Source organism: Apteryx mantelli, chromosome 9 (genome assembly GCF_036417845.1).
Source record: "Apteryx mantelli isolate bAptMan1 chromosome 9, bAptMan1.hap1, whole genome shotgun sequence".
NCBI classification, from domain to species: Eukaryota; Metazoa; Chordata; class Aves; order Apterygiformes; family Apterygidae; genus Apteryx; species Apteryx mantelli.
This window is the reverse complement of record NC_089986.1, coordinates 6,770,475-6,785,127: the sequence shown is the minus strand read 5'-3', so window position 1 is coordinate 6,785,127 and position 14,653 is coordinate 6,770,475. Positions and strand designations below refer to the sequence as shown.

Below are 14,653 nucleotides of genomic sequence, written 5' to 3'. Positions count from 1 at the left end.
ACTAAGAGGAGGAAGACCAGTCCTGTCCTCCTTGCCTGTCCCGTCTCAGACAGTGACTCTGGTCATGAGGATCCTGGTGTGTTGCTGTGGAGAAGGGACATGGGGAAAAGGGCTTCTAGCAGAGCATGTGGCTTTATTAGGATGAATGGCTTTTTGAAAAGGTAGAAATTCAGTGAATAAACACAAATGGCATCATGTTCCTCTGAGCTGCGTTCTGGCGTGGAACTTGTAAACAACGTAGTGATAAACGTGACTCAGACTCGGACTCTTATTTGCATTCCCATGTTATCTGAGTGAATAAATGCTTGTTTACAGTAAGCAAATTTTTATATAAACTGGGATTCTTGATAAGGCTTTTTTTCCTTCTATTTTAATTTCTCCTTCTTTGCCATTCTTCCTGAACTGACAAGTTCAGATCTGCTGTTGACCTGGTGCCTTTTCTAGTACTCCCTGGAAGAATTCCCTTGTGAAGCTCTGTGCTGTTGTGCATTCTCCTTTTTTTTGCAGTGATCTAAGATACGGCAAGCCACGACACCTATTAGTTCTGGGTTTCAAGGAACTGCACCAGTGACCCTGCTGAATGCTTTTTGTTTGTTGGTTGGTTGGTTGGTTTTTACATTTCCATCTTCTCAGAAAACAGTTTATTTTGTTGTTGGTTATACTCTGCTTTCAAATAACCAGTCTGGATCCAGACTAAAGAAAGCATGTTTCAAGGACCTGAATGAGCCAGACAGAAAAGATGTTGAGTTTGGGGTTTTATGAATCTGGACTGTATTTCAGTGAAAATACTGGTGTTAGGACTGTTAATTTGCCCCACATGAGCAGTGACTCAGTAAGGGAAGCACAACTGGGTGGAGGCTGTTGAATTGATGTGGTAAAAGGGCAGGAGTCTAGGCAGCGGCACTAAAATAAACGTTGACTCCCTCCCTTCTAAATCGGTCGCCTTGACAGTCCTCAACCACTGCACATGCCTAGAAAAAGATAGGTTTTTTTTGCGTCTGAATTTGTTGACTTGAAAGTAGTCTTATTTTCTGGCAAATGAATCGTATCCATGGGGCATGCTCGCTGGAAGAATTTGGCTTTGTTTGTTGTGTCAACATAGATTTTCCTGTGGCTATAAATATTTTGTGAGAGTGAGTAATGTTTCGAGGTTAGTTCGTGGAAATACTTGCCTACTCTCATTTGTGGTGTTTCTTTGATTCAGCAGGGCCATTCTGGTGTCTAGGTAGAAGTAGGGCTGTCCTCTCTGTATGTATGGTGCTTCCTTGGTCGCCTCTGATTAGTGCACTGGAGAGCAGACTATCATCCATAATTTGGAGACTGTCTAAGCTCTCAGTAGCAGCTCTGTGGGAACAGGGATTTACAGTGCTGTGGAAAGGTTAGGTCCTTAGTTTAAGCTGGCATACTCCACTGCAAGATGTGAAGCTATATAATTTATGGCAGCGGAAGGTGTCCCAGTGTGTGACCAACCTCAGTAAGGAAGTACTTGGCAGTCTTGTCAGTGCTTTAACATAACTGTATCCTTAGAAACCCTCATGTGGATAACATTACAGTAACAGAAAGCACCATCATGTGAGTATTGCTCATTCTGTTCCAGGAACTTTCTTCAGCTATAATAACTTCTTACAGCAAAAAACTTGTTTGCTGGCACTGGCTCAGTGGCATCTCCTTTGGGAGAAGGATGACAGTATGACTTCACTGGTGACATTGTCCTGCAGATGCTTTTAACTGTAGGCAAAACTTCAGTGGATATGTGGAACATGATCATTATGTGGAGTGAATCGTATTTGCAAAATTTTACCTCAAAGGCTGTTTAAAAATGGGAACTCCAGGAATGACCTTTTGTTAGGTTTTTACTTACCTCAGCTCTTTACCCAAGAAGCCAGGTGCTGAGCCCTTTTTTGGAGGCTAAATTGCTTTCATGAGAGATAAGGGCTCTTGCATGCTGTAGGATCAGGTTGCTGGATCTGGCAGAATGTGATCAAGAATGAGCTTCAGTAATCGCAGTCTGTATTTTTGTCTACAAGAACAACATGCATACTGCCCCTTAGCTTTTCGTTGCTTTTTAAATGGATTACGTCCATTGAAATATCTGCATACCATGTATTTCTTTTAATTTCTGACAGCAACAAGGAGTGAGAATTTTTGTTATGCTGTATAAAGAAGTGGAGCTTGCCCTAGGAATCAACAGTGGATATAGCAAGCGGACGCTCATGCATCTCCATCCAAACGTTAAGGTAACTGTGCATTGCGCGATCATATGAATGACACTTGCATTCATTCACTCTTGATATCTAGCAAGGAATTTCATGGTCTGAATTGGAAGTCAGCTGTTGTCACTATTACAGTGGGAATAGCCTTTGAAGATATACCCATACAGTGCTTACCAGCATTTGAGCATGGCCACTTCGTTTCTTTAGGTTACAAACTGAACATAAATTTGTTTGGTTCAGACTTGCCAAACCACCTATTCATCTGATTCACAAGAAACATATTTCATGTGACGAGTTAATGGAGTTACATCAAATGGAAAATTACAGTTTGAGAATGTTGCCTCGTATCAGCATTTCTGTTCATACATAAATGAAGAGAGTCAATGCTGGATGTTTACATTCCCATCATAAATGAAGAGTGTTGTGCTGTCTGTGCTGTTACACAGCTGCTCTGCCACAGAGCAGAAAATGAATTGTGGGGCATAAACTAGTAGATTATCATACCGTCGCTTGAAATTAGAGACATATAAATCATAATGAGATATAACATAATGTATATTAAGCATTAGGGTGATTAACAAACTGCTAAACAAAATAATAGATTTGTTATCACTTGATCAGTTGTCACTGTGAGGGGAAGCGTTCATTCACTGTCATCTTCAGAGCACGACTGCAAGGTGTTTGTGGAGGATGTATAACTGACTTGGGGAATAGCCAGGTGAAACTTGGTAGCTTTTTCTGCAGCAAGTTGGTCTAATGGTTCTCCTCTAACAATAAAGAACAAAAATGTAGGCTGTACATCTATAGTCATGATTCCTTGACTGTGATCCTTTAATGAATGCCATTTTGATGCTGCTTTTATTGGGCTAGCTCACATCTGTAACTGTTGCTGCGCAGGAATACCCCCGTCACTGGGAAGCGCCTGCTGTGTCTGAGCTAGAGGGGAGTCATGTTGCTTCAGTAACTATAGCAATCTGACCGTTTGTGTGGATGCATCTTATAAAAACTCCTGTGTTATCCCTGTCATCCTGAGCAGCCCCACAAAAGCTCGGCAGCTTTCTGGCTGGAGGTTTAAATTGATCAAGGAGGTCTGCACAACAGCTGAGCTGGACAGTGGTTCTCTTCCCAGGTGATGAGACACCCAGACCACGTGTCCTCATCCGTGTACCTCTGGGCCCACCATGAGAAGCTTGTCATCATCGACCAGTCCGTAGCATTTGTTGGCGGCATTGACTTGGCCTACGGCAGGTGGGACGACGATGAACATCGCCTGACTGATGTTGGCAGTGTTAAACGCATGGCAGCAGCAAAGTCAGTGTCGACAATCAATCTGGCAGTAAGTGAGCTTGTTCCAGCTGGCTGCCCGTGTTCCAATATGTGCTCCTCAAAGGAAGACGTGGCAGGCTTGTGGTGTCAGGGGGGAGGAACAAACCGTATCGGTTTCTAAGCCTTGCATTGAGTTTAGGAGGTTTAAAGAGAAGTAGTAAGGGGAAGAGGGAAGTATCTGTGTATTGAATGACTCTTTAGGGCTAGATCCCCAAAAGGTCAGCCTCTGCTAAAGGGATAAGCAGCTAGGTTTCCTCCAGAGCTTGGAGTAGCCGTCACAATTTGGAGGTTATGTTCTTAGTAAAATTTTTAGCTGTAAGTGCATAGTAGGCACTTGTAGAGTGCTCCAAACTTCTGGGTACTCAGGTCCTAAGCAGATGCCTTGTTTGCTGAGCTGTTCTGATAACCTGGATTTGTAGGCAATTTAAAGCAGTCTGAATATATGGGAATTTCAGGAGAAGTAATAATCCAGAGTAAATTTATGGATAACTTATTGAAGAACATACTGTTAATATTAATAAGGGTTTCTGTTAAGTGCATCTTTGGTGCAGATTCTCTCTCTCAAAAGCATTCATAATTCCCACTAAAACTGGTGTGAGTTGTGTCTTTGTCATGGAACAAACTTTGGCTCGTGGTGTTTCTGAGCACTGATATGAATGATCACCAGTAAGTAAATGGGAGCTTATCCATACATCAGCATCAGCAATGTTCTGTGTTTTTTAAGTCTGCAGCTGAGTCATCTGAACATATCGCCCTTGAGTTTCAAGCTCTGTCCCCAGAAAACCATCTGCTCCAGAGAAATGCTGAAGATGCCTCAGACATTTCAAAAATGAAAGGGATAGGAAAACCCAAAAAGTTTTCCAGGTTCAGTATTTACAGGCATCTCCAGAAACATGGCATGCACCATGCTGATAGCGTCAGCAGCATAGACAGTGAGTCAAGTAAGTAATGTTTTTCAACTTAGCTTTACCTAAATGACATATATAAAGTGCATGTGGAGGTGGGTGGGTGGGTGTACGTGCACATTCACATAATTTCTAGGGTAATGTGTTCTTTGTAAAGAAAGTAAGTTGATGAATTCCTTAACTATCAGAATAATAACTATGTTTAGTCAATATGTAAATTTGTGTCACTGCCAAACATGCAAGAAAAGTTTTTAAGTGGATTTGGATTTAGTTAATTAGCAATTGTCATGAGCCATCAGATGACGTGATGTAGTGTACGTGATATCTAGTATTTGTATTGTTGGAAAATTTTTGTTCCTGCAATGGAGAATTGAATCTTTCATTTTTCAACTTGTATTTAGTATAAAAAGTGAAACAATTTCTGAATATGATTATCTGCTGTCATACATTAGTGTTACCTAGGTTTAATTCGCCCCACTTAAATGGAAATATTGCTGATTTACCCACCTCCTAGGTGGAAGGACTATTCAACAGTTGATTATTTGAATGCAGCTTTTAGTTCTGCACATTAAAACCAACTTCAAAGCTAAAATTAAAGGGATCAGCTTGAAGTTCGTACCAGCATGGACTTTTTACTTTGAAATCTATTTCTGAAGTCCTCCATTCCTGAGGCTGTAAAATGCTTGAGATGGGAACTTGTTTGAGTTTCTGTTATTCCCCACCCAGACAGGCTCTGCAGTGATTGTTTGCTCCTCTGGCAGGAGGAAGCCCTGCAGGAGCACAGTTTGCCCAGTTTGCATTGGTCATGGTCAGTTCAGGACATATTGAAGCAGCAAAACAATTGCTTTATCTGTTTGGTTACAAGACAACTGGGTGAATCTGGTGGTCACTTGTAGTGTCAGCAAATTGACATCTCATTTGAACTACTGTCATGCAAGTTGTTTTCAGACAGGATCAGTAACCAGTATAGTACAGTACAGAAGTAGATGTGTGTTTTTGCTGTAAATGGAGCATCTTGACTTTCTGCAGGTTATTGTAACCCCAATAGAAGTCAACCGAATATAATCCAGAGTTTAAAACCCCATCTGAAAATATTTCATCACCACACTGAATCCAAACAGGGGCTCGCTGAGCCTCGGGAGGGTAAGTGGAGGAAGGCAGAAGTGCAGACCCCTTTAGGCTTTAGCTGTCGGTGTTTTTGCACTCTAGCTTTGGTGAGAGTTAGGTTGGGTTCCAGGATCAACCTTCTCCTATTTGTGTTGCGCTCTCAGCAACCTTATCACTCCATCTGAAACATTTTTACAGAAACACCTTCTCCAGAAGCTTCAAAACCTTCAGCATAAGTTAAAAAAAAAAAAAAAAAAAAGCAAATTTGCAATAATGAAAGTAGGTACAGTTGAGAAATTAATTCAGATTTTGGTACATGATTATTCCAGCAGCTCTCTTCCTGCAAAGGAGGGGGCTTATCACTGGAATTGGAAACATTATGCATCAGGCTTACTTTAAAATATCTAATGCACAAGACAGAAGAAACAGCAAAGTGGCAACTGCCAGACCCACATTTGGATGAAGATTTGGGCCTCCCTTTTGGCCCTTATTACAGTTAATGAAAGTATACTTTCATTATGGATGCTTGTGAACACTGTGCTGTTCTGATCTCTGGACTGATGACAAAAGGTGTTGTTGAAAATGCCTATATATATATATATACCTATATATAGGTACATCATGTAGATACCTTTGATTTCAGGTATGGAGTAAGAAGTAGTTCTTCCATTTCTTTCTCTCTTTAACATCTTCCTCTAAGATGTTAATAGCCAATTATAAAATATTGGTTGCAAAGTATTGGTGTGTAACAAGAAAAAGATGTATTTGCTCCACACAGAAATGAAGTGTTGTCCCCACTGTGGTCACTTCATGCTTATTCATGAGTCAGTGTACAATCATAGGAGCTTGGTACGTGAAGTGTGTTTTGACTCAAGAGTATGTCCCATACGTTCACATTCGTGCATGCAGAGTCAGTGATTCCCCAGCTCCAACTGGACTCTCACTAGAAACTCATGCTTTTCTAGGGCAGCTGTGGTGCATACCTGCTGCATGGCATTTTTGGCATGGCTTGGCTCGGCTTGGCTCATGGAGATGTTATAACGGTGCTGGCAGGGCTGGCTTCATGTAAACTATTCTTACTGCACTGTTGCTGGTGTGTATTTTGTTGACTACTAAAACATTTTTGGTTTTTTTTTTGTTTGTTTTTGTTTTGTTTTTTGTGCTAAGAGATTGTCATGGTTACCCAGTGGTGTGGTTGGGTTAGAAGAAGGCTTCTGCTATTGGCATATTATTATGTAATTATTGCACTAGTATTTGATACATTAGATGAAGGCCACTCTCAGGGACAGGAAATAACACTAGTTAAACATTTTTGGTCTAGGCTGACACTTTCTGGTTTTTAGGAGGGAGGAAAGAGAGTTCACCCTGCACCCAACACATGTGCTCTAGAAGACAGGTCCTCTTAGAAGAGGAATATCCCTGCAGATAATATTTTGGACTATTTTTAGCATCATAAATTTGGAATTCAGGATCTGTTTGTTTAACTGGAAAACTCAAAAGATGACATTGTTGTTTGAAAAACAAACAAACCAACCCCAAATGCAACACCTAATGAGGGAATTGGAGCTTTTTAATTGTTTCATTTTAGTTAATAAAGACTAGCTTATATTACAGGGGATGCACCCTGTTATAGAGTCAACATCATAAATGCTCTACCAGAGAAGTTGAAATTAGTACATCTGTACTGTAAAATGTATTAAGTAGATATGTAATATTCCTGTACATCTTTCCACTAAGATCAATGATAGCTGGGAGTAGCTTCCCACCTGGTATTGTTTAGGTCTCACAGGATTGTGGAAAGACAAATAATTATAGGGTGATCTTTTAGTCCAGTGCAGAGGGCATTCAGCATCTGCTTTTTGTTTCCATAACAGATTCATGTGTATATAATCTGTCCTGATTGTATACCAGAAATATTAAACTAGGGAAGAAAAATATTTTAATAAGTCCTTTGAAAGCAGCAGAAAGACTAGGTAGAAAGCAGCTTCAGCTTACTGAGACTGCCAGTGCCTTTTGACTGAAGCAAGTTTCTCACCAATGTTGTATGACTTGGGAGCATGTGTTTGTGACAATTCATTTACCTGTGACAGATAAAGGGTCAATCCGCAGCCTGAAGACAGGTGTTGGCGAGCTGCTTGGGGAAACCAGATTCTGGCATGGAAAAGACTATTGCAACTTTGTCTTTAAAGACTGGGTTCAGCTTGACAAACCTTTTGCTGGTAAGTGCCTTTGCACTGGAATTCATTGCTTTCCCCCAAACCCCGCTCCACATCTTTTCAGTCTCAATCCATAGCTCTTCCTGCCTTAAGAGGCTCCTTTGATTTTTACCTTCTGAACAAGAGGTGACGAGACCTTTTGGATTTGTCTGCCAGAAAGAAGCAGCAAAAATCTCTTTAAAAGAGCTAATTATCCTGCTATGGTCTATGAATTTGACTGGGATGGGGGTGAGGGGATGGTTCATTGCACAGTAGGTCTGAAGTAATCTGCACAGCCGTCGGTGTCACGCCCCAGAAAGCTTCAGTTTAATGAAAGGGACCCCACTGTATTCCCCATGAATACCTGTTCTTTGTCTGAAGTCCACATATACTCTCCTGTCGCCCTAGATTTCATTGACCGACACACCATGCCGAGAATGCCATGGCATGACATCTCCTCCGTGGTGCACGGCAAAGCTGCACGTGACGTTGCGCGTCACTTCATTCAACGCTGGAACTTTGCCAAGGTAGAGGCAAAGAAGGCGGGACACAACCCTGGGTGACCTCCTGCGCTGGTACCCACAGCACTGCCTACTGCATTTAGTTTTCTCATTCTGCTATGTTTCAATCTCATGTGGTTTTTTTTCTTTCTTTCTTTTTTTTGCCCGGGCAGATCATGAAGCCCAAATACCGATCCCTGTCCTACCCATTCCTGTTGCCAAAATCTCAGGAAACTGCTAATGAGTTGAAGTACCAGGTGCCTGAGGCTGTTCATGCCACGGTCCAGGTGGGTATTGATGGTCTTCTATTCACATACTCCTAAAGTAAACTCTTTTTGCATCTTTCCAGCAGAAACGTAAAAATATAAAATGAGGAACACTTATTTATTTTAGCTTTTAACATAGATGGTTGGATCCTGAATTTAAATAAAATAATGCAACTGTTTCAGTAGAGATGTGGTAATGTACCCCTCCATGTACCCCTCCATCTTTGGAGATACGAGGACCAAACTGTGTGTGGTATTCAAGCTGTGGGAGCACCATACCTGTGTAATTTTCTGTTTTGTTTTCTCCTCCTCTTCTGCTAATGCCTAACATTTGTTTTTCTGCTTTGGGAAGGCTGGTGGGTTGGTGTTGGCCACTGAGTGTTGAGGCAAGATCTTAGAACGATCTACCAGGCCTCAGTGTCTTGCTGGGGACGGGCAGAAGTCAGCTCAGAGCCCAGTTCCTTAAGTGGAGTGTTGGGGCTGTTGGTTTCTGCATTAAACTTATTTGCATTTTATTCAGCAGCCACTCAGTCGTGTGGGTCCTTCACAGTTCTTCAGAGTCAGCCCACAGTCTCATTTGTGATAATTATCCTCACAGTCAGAATTGCAATGATATCTATATTTAAAACTCTATTAGCTATATTGTGGGCGTGTATTAATATTAGTGTTAACGGGCATATACATGGACTTGTTGAAGAATACAAAGTTAAAATAATTATGTCTAAAGAGCAAGACAATTGTGCGTGTCTGCGGAAGCAAGATGTATGAACTGACAGTGATTAGATCAAAGCAAGGAAAATGCGTGCCTTTTCTGAGAGGTCCACCCATATGACAACAACGCTTGGGGCAGCTTGGTGTAACAAGGTGCGTTTGTTCAGGGTTTGTGGGTTGTCAGGGTGCTGTCTGCTCCTTGCCGCGTGGTGTGAATGATGGCCAGCGTGGGGATCTTGTATCATCTTTATATTGTATAAAAGGATCATGTGCGTTTTACATCAGCCCCCAAAACAATGCTTGCAGCTTGTTGAGAAATGCACTCTAACCTCGGGCACCATCGTGCTTCTCTTTAGTTGGAAGTACCTCCCAGGCTGTCTGTGACACCAGTTTATTTGGAAACTTTGCTTTCATGGAAGTGAGGGGGCTTGTGTCACCTAATTCACTCTAACTGCAAGACTAAAATTTTAAATCACAGGTTTTGCTGTAGCAAAGAAAGAGGTTAAGTTCTCCTCATTACAGAATTAGAAAGTTACCAAAGGAGAAATTAAGCTGAACACAATCCTAGATCAATCTTTTCTTAGGCCTCCATACCACAGCGCTGCTGACTCAGGAAGGGGGAAGAATACAAATATGTTCCACCCTAGCAGAGCTGAAATGGTGACTGGTAAAAACCATATACATTAATGATGAGTGATGGTGAGCTGTTTAAAAACTAGCCTCATGATGACATTGTTGGGGAACTGCAAATAACTGATGCATTCCAGGAAACTATAGTCTATTCTCAGTGATGCCATAAACGGAAAAAGAGAGCAGGTTTGTCTTGTGAATTATTCATTTGAAACTACCTTGCTCATTTCTAATTTATGTCCGATTGCAGCCCTTAGAGACCCCTCAAGGCAGCCCAGCCCTGCGTAGCATATGGCTAGATAAATTAAAACAAATGACATGAGGCTTGAAAAAATGTTGTTGCCCTGCAATGTGCTGGCCTTCGCTGCCCCCTTGGATGCAGCTGCAGGGGAGAGCAGTATTTCATGCTACTGAACGTAGCAGAAGCGGGCGAGGGGTGCTGCTCTGCTAGAAATGCCCGAGCTAATGCTGCTGAGCCTGGTACGTTCATGCCGTGAGTGCTTGGCTAAGAAGCTGGGGTCCCAAAAGCTGCCTCTGCCCAGTGCTACATTCAGATTCCTTAACCCTGCCTCTGAGGAGGGCTTAGTTTTGCGCGGCTGTGTCGCTTCCTACTCTAAAGCACCATTTGTTGGACCTAGAGTGGGATCTCTGTTGTGGGGTGTTGACGTGTGTTGAGTCTCCTTTTTTCCTTAAGATGATCTCCTCAAGCTCTAAGGCATCGTTTTGCCTGCACATACTGTAATTTTGGCTGCCTCCTCCGTAATGTTCTTGTTGTCCTGGTTTTCATTCATTCGCCGGCACAGCAATGCACACAATAGGAAACCTGGTTACTAGGAAACTGCGTGGGAACCCGAGGAGGGGGAGCTCGTGCAGGGAGAATAGCGTCGCTTTCCTGAGCCACCAAAAATGCTCTGAACATCCCTGAAGTCCCCGCTGCAGGTCAATGACTGTCTCAGTCTTTCCTCCTGATGAAGATTTCAGATTTGACTCCTGCAAACAGGGCCAGGACGGGGAGAGGGGAGGACACGTGCAGTCTGAACCTGAACCTCGCTGCCCTAGGTTCCTTCGCTCTGGGGCTCCCAGGCTGCATGCCAGCCCAGCTGGCCGGGCTGTGCACAGAGCAAGCCTTCAGGGGCTCCTTTAAGGACACTTTTCCATGGGCAGACCACTGACAGCTTGATTTTTAGGCAGGACCAAAGCCTGCTACCTTCCCAGAAGTGGCGTGCAAGCGTGGGCAGACTCAGCAGGCACTGTGGTGGCTCTTCATGCTGCTGCAGCCAATGCGATGGGTCATCGCCCAGCTCTTCTAGAGTAGTGCTGGAGTCCGGCCTCGAGCATTGCATGAGCCGTGTGTGCTTTTCCCCTTCCTCGCAGGGTTATCCCAAGTTATTCCTGATCATTAGTGAGGCAGCTGGGTTTGCCATGAGAATTACATTTCTCTTTCTTATTAGCTCCCCAGGGCAAGACACACAAACAGCGATATCAGCCTTCTTCCTGTCCAATATACTAGTTTAGGACCAGAGGGCTGTAGGTTCCCACATCTCTTTTCAGTGGTACAGTCCAGCGCAGAAATAAGCAGATGTCCTAGAATCTTTCACTGACTGTTTGGTCCAGAAAAGCTATAGGAATATTTTTCTTCTTATTGATACCAAATCTTTTATTCGGACACCAGCCAAACACGTAAGTATTTGGTATCTCTGTTGTGGTGCTGTTTAGAGACTTTATAAGTGACTCTCAGCCCAGAAGTTACTGCCTCAAGGTGAAGTCCAGCATCCAGACACAGTGAATGCTCCTGACTGTGGGGTGGTTCTAGAAAATCTGGCTGCTGATTTTTCTTGTTTCTGAACTTGTTTGCAAATCTGCCTTCAATTGTGGCAGATCAGAGGAAGAGAAAACACAAAGGATCTGTGGGGGTTGCAATATTACTGCAAGCTTAAGCAACTGACCTGTCATCAACAGATTTTGGCCTTGTTGTGCCATCTGGTTTTGCTCTCCTTTGTCAGAGGAGAACACCAGAAAAAGTGTGTGTTAAGGAGGTTTTGAAAGAAGATGGGAAAGCAGGAGCAGCACTGAAATGGGATCTGACGTGGGTAGAAAGAACAAATATAGTGTGCATGTGGAGGGACAAGCTAGAAAGGAAGAAAGAACTAGTCAGCTTGGATGGTTAGTCAGACACCCTCTCATCCTCTTTCACTTGAACTTTGGGCTTTACTTACAATAGCAATCCAATTGCACGTTGATTTTGCAAGAGTCAAATGGTGTTCTGCCAAAGGCAGTGCCAAGTTTTTTCCAACTCGTTCCATTCCACAATTTGCAGTTATCATCCAAAGAAGACATAATAAAGGACGTGATGTGAGACAATATCTAGTTCATGATGTAAATGCAATGAAAATTTAATGCTCTGTCAATGGCTAAAGCCCTTACCTCTTTGAAGTCTGTGTGAGAGCTTGCATTGTTCAGAATTTATGCACTAGCCCACAGTAAACAAATTTTATTACTCTTGTATCAGTTAAAGAAGCTGAAGAGAAGACAAGCCCAGCATAGCACTTAGTAATGCTATTGTGAGACTTCAGTGAGAGAAGAAAAAGAAGAATCAAGACAACACCCTTATTTGTAGGCGCTGTGCCAAAGTAGCTTGTGACCTTTTCTCCCTGCCATGAAAATAGTTTGGGTTTAAACCAGTTCACTTAGAGTACTCTGATAGGAAAGGAGAGATTTCCAGGAGCGATAGACAAAATATCAGTGATGACAAAAGTTCAATGTAAGAATCTTCGAAGTATGTATTTGCCTTTAAATGTTGCAGTTTCAGCTTCATTTTCTAGGGGCTGCATCCAGCAGCTTCAAGATGCTGGCTTTGGTGGCTGCAGAGGTCTTGTCCAGCCCAAGATACCAACCTGCCACTTCCTCGTTGTGTCAGTAGGGCTGTGGAGTAGCACCGTGATTGGTGTTGGTTGCTGAAATGATCTAGATTAAAAATCACATTCCTTTATTTTGAGGAGGTCCGAGCCGGAACACCTTACACAGATTTTGCTGCCAAAGCCAGTGTTTTCTGAAACTGCTTCTTCACTCTACACATTCAATTCTTGGTCTTGCATGAGAGGCTGAGGCAAAACTGAATTTTCTTGTAGTCCTGTATCACCAGAGATGCAGCTGGGGATTTGTGATTATGCCTAGTAAGGGAAAGTGTACACAAATGTGCGTATAAACATTGTTAGGATAGAAGAAGATGGCCCCAGTGCCTGGGGCACGATCTAGGATTTGGAAGAGCTGGATTCAAGGCTGCACCCTGGCATAAGCTTCTTGGGTGATGCTGAGCCAGCCTTTTAGGACCTGCCTTGACACTTTGCTCTGGGGGCCAGGGGAGAGGGAAGATATTCCTTTAATAGCAGGCAGTCTCATGTGCTGACAGAGCTGGAGTGATAGTTTTGCTGAGAGGATAAAAAGCAACTGAAAAAAGGACGGGCACAAGGACTGAGTCGTGCAGCCGGAGTACTGAAAAGGAATTGTCCCACTGTGACTGCTATGCCCCAACAGCTCTCGTGTCCAATGACTTCTTCAGCTTGGAACAGACTTATCTCACAGCAGCTAGGCTGTTTTTCAAAGTGAGGGGCTTCTGTGCTATCAAGCTCGCAGTTAAGAAAAAAGGTATTGATTTATTCCTTGTGCCAAGCCGTTTCAGCTACTGCTGCTGTAAAGGAAGGTGTGGAAGTTACTTTGCTCAGTGCAGGGCTCAGCAGCTTATCTCCAGAACAGAAATGACTCTTTGGGAGTGTGGACAAAGTTAACTACTAAAAGTTATTGAGTATCGGAGTACCGGTACCTGAAGGACAAGTCCCGGAGCTGGCACCGGCCCAGAGGGGAACGCTTGCAGTGCTCAGTGGACATTAGGGCTCAGATCTTGAAGCTCTGTGGCCATATGAGGCAGCACCTCAGCCATCACCCTGCTCTTCAAAAGCCCTTGAGAACTCTCTGCGCCACTGTCTGCTGCACTGGGCATCTGTGGCTTCAAGGTGGACTTTGCATCTCTCCAGGTCATGTAGCTTCCTCTTTAACTTCCTGCTCTTATTTCTACCAGCCCAAACCCAGAAAAACACAACTGAAATAGATATAATCAGGGCTGGTGCTCTATCCAGTGTAAATCAGCACATCATTGATTCCCATGTTGATCTTACACCGCCTGCAGACCTGATTCTCAGGAGTTTGTGTCATGATGAAGACACCCTTGGGGTTTAAACTAATCGTCCCTTGGCTGATGCACAGCATGAACCAGGCACTCTGTGGTGCTAACTGGGTAATGCCCCGTTGAACCTAGTGTGTTGTGGCCACCTTGCCTGTGTAAGGAGGGCTCAGGACCGGAGCTATTGCAGCCAGGCTGCTCCCGGCAGCGTATGCTGACTGCTAAGTCCTTGCTTGTCAGTCCGCATGTTCCTGAAGACACATTACAATGCCAGGCGCGTTCTTTGTCATCATGTTTGAACGAATGCAATTGTGGACCACTTATATATTGTTATTTCCAGCCTTAAGCGAAAACAGTGCAAGCAATTACAGTGAAAGATAAATCCCAGAATTAGATGTCCAATCAGGTAAAGTATTCTCTCTGTGAGCTGATCTTGCTTGCTGTCAATTTGTAATGTCACACCTGCTGCAATACGCAGCCGCTGGTAAGCAGGGTCAGCCAAGTGGCCAGATAAAGAGCTGTGAGAGGGCCAGACACCACAGACTGGGACGCCTGTCGCTGCCAAACTGTTTCCCAGACATAGCAACTGGCTCCTACAGCTGTCAAGGACTTGCTGAAGGGAA

At 43.4% G+C, this 14,653-nt stretch overlaps 1 protein-coding gene across 8 annotated transcripts in view; it reads left to right on the top strand.

The window, feature by feature from the left end:
* PLD1 (phospholipase D1) overlaps positions 1-14,653 on the top strand; it is a 90,368-nt gene that overhangs the window by 55,384 nt on the left and 20,331 nt on the right. For 6 of the 8 annotated variants that reach the window (XM_067301617.1, XM_067301618.1, XM_067301616.1 and 3 more), the window contains 7 exons: positions 2,127-2,237; positions 3,343-3,549; positions 4,264-4,480; positions 5,474-5,587; positions 7,642-7,770; positions 8,155-8,273; positions 8,420-8,533. In XM_067301617.1, the coding sequence (XP_067157718.1) occupies positions 2,127-2,237; positions 3,343-3,549; positions 4,264-4,480; positions 5,474-5,587; positions 7,642-7,770; positions 8,155-8,273; positions 8,420-8,533 (1,011 nt within the window). The remainder of the gene's footprint in view (positions 1-2,126; positions 2,238-3,342; positions 3,550-4,263; positions 4,481-5,473; positions 5,588-7,641; positions 7,771-8,154; positions 8,274-8,419; positions 8,534-14,653) is intronic. The other 2 variants (XM_067301622.1, XM_067301620.1) reach the window with 2 other exon arrangements.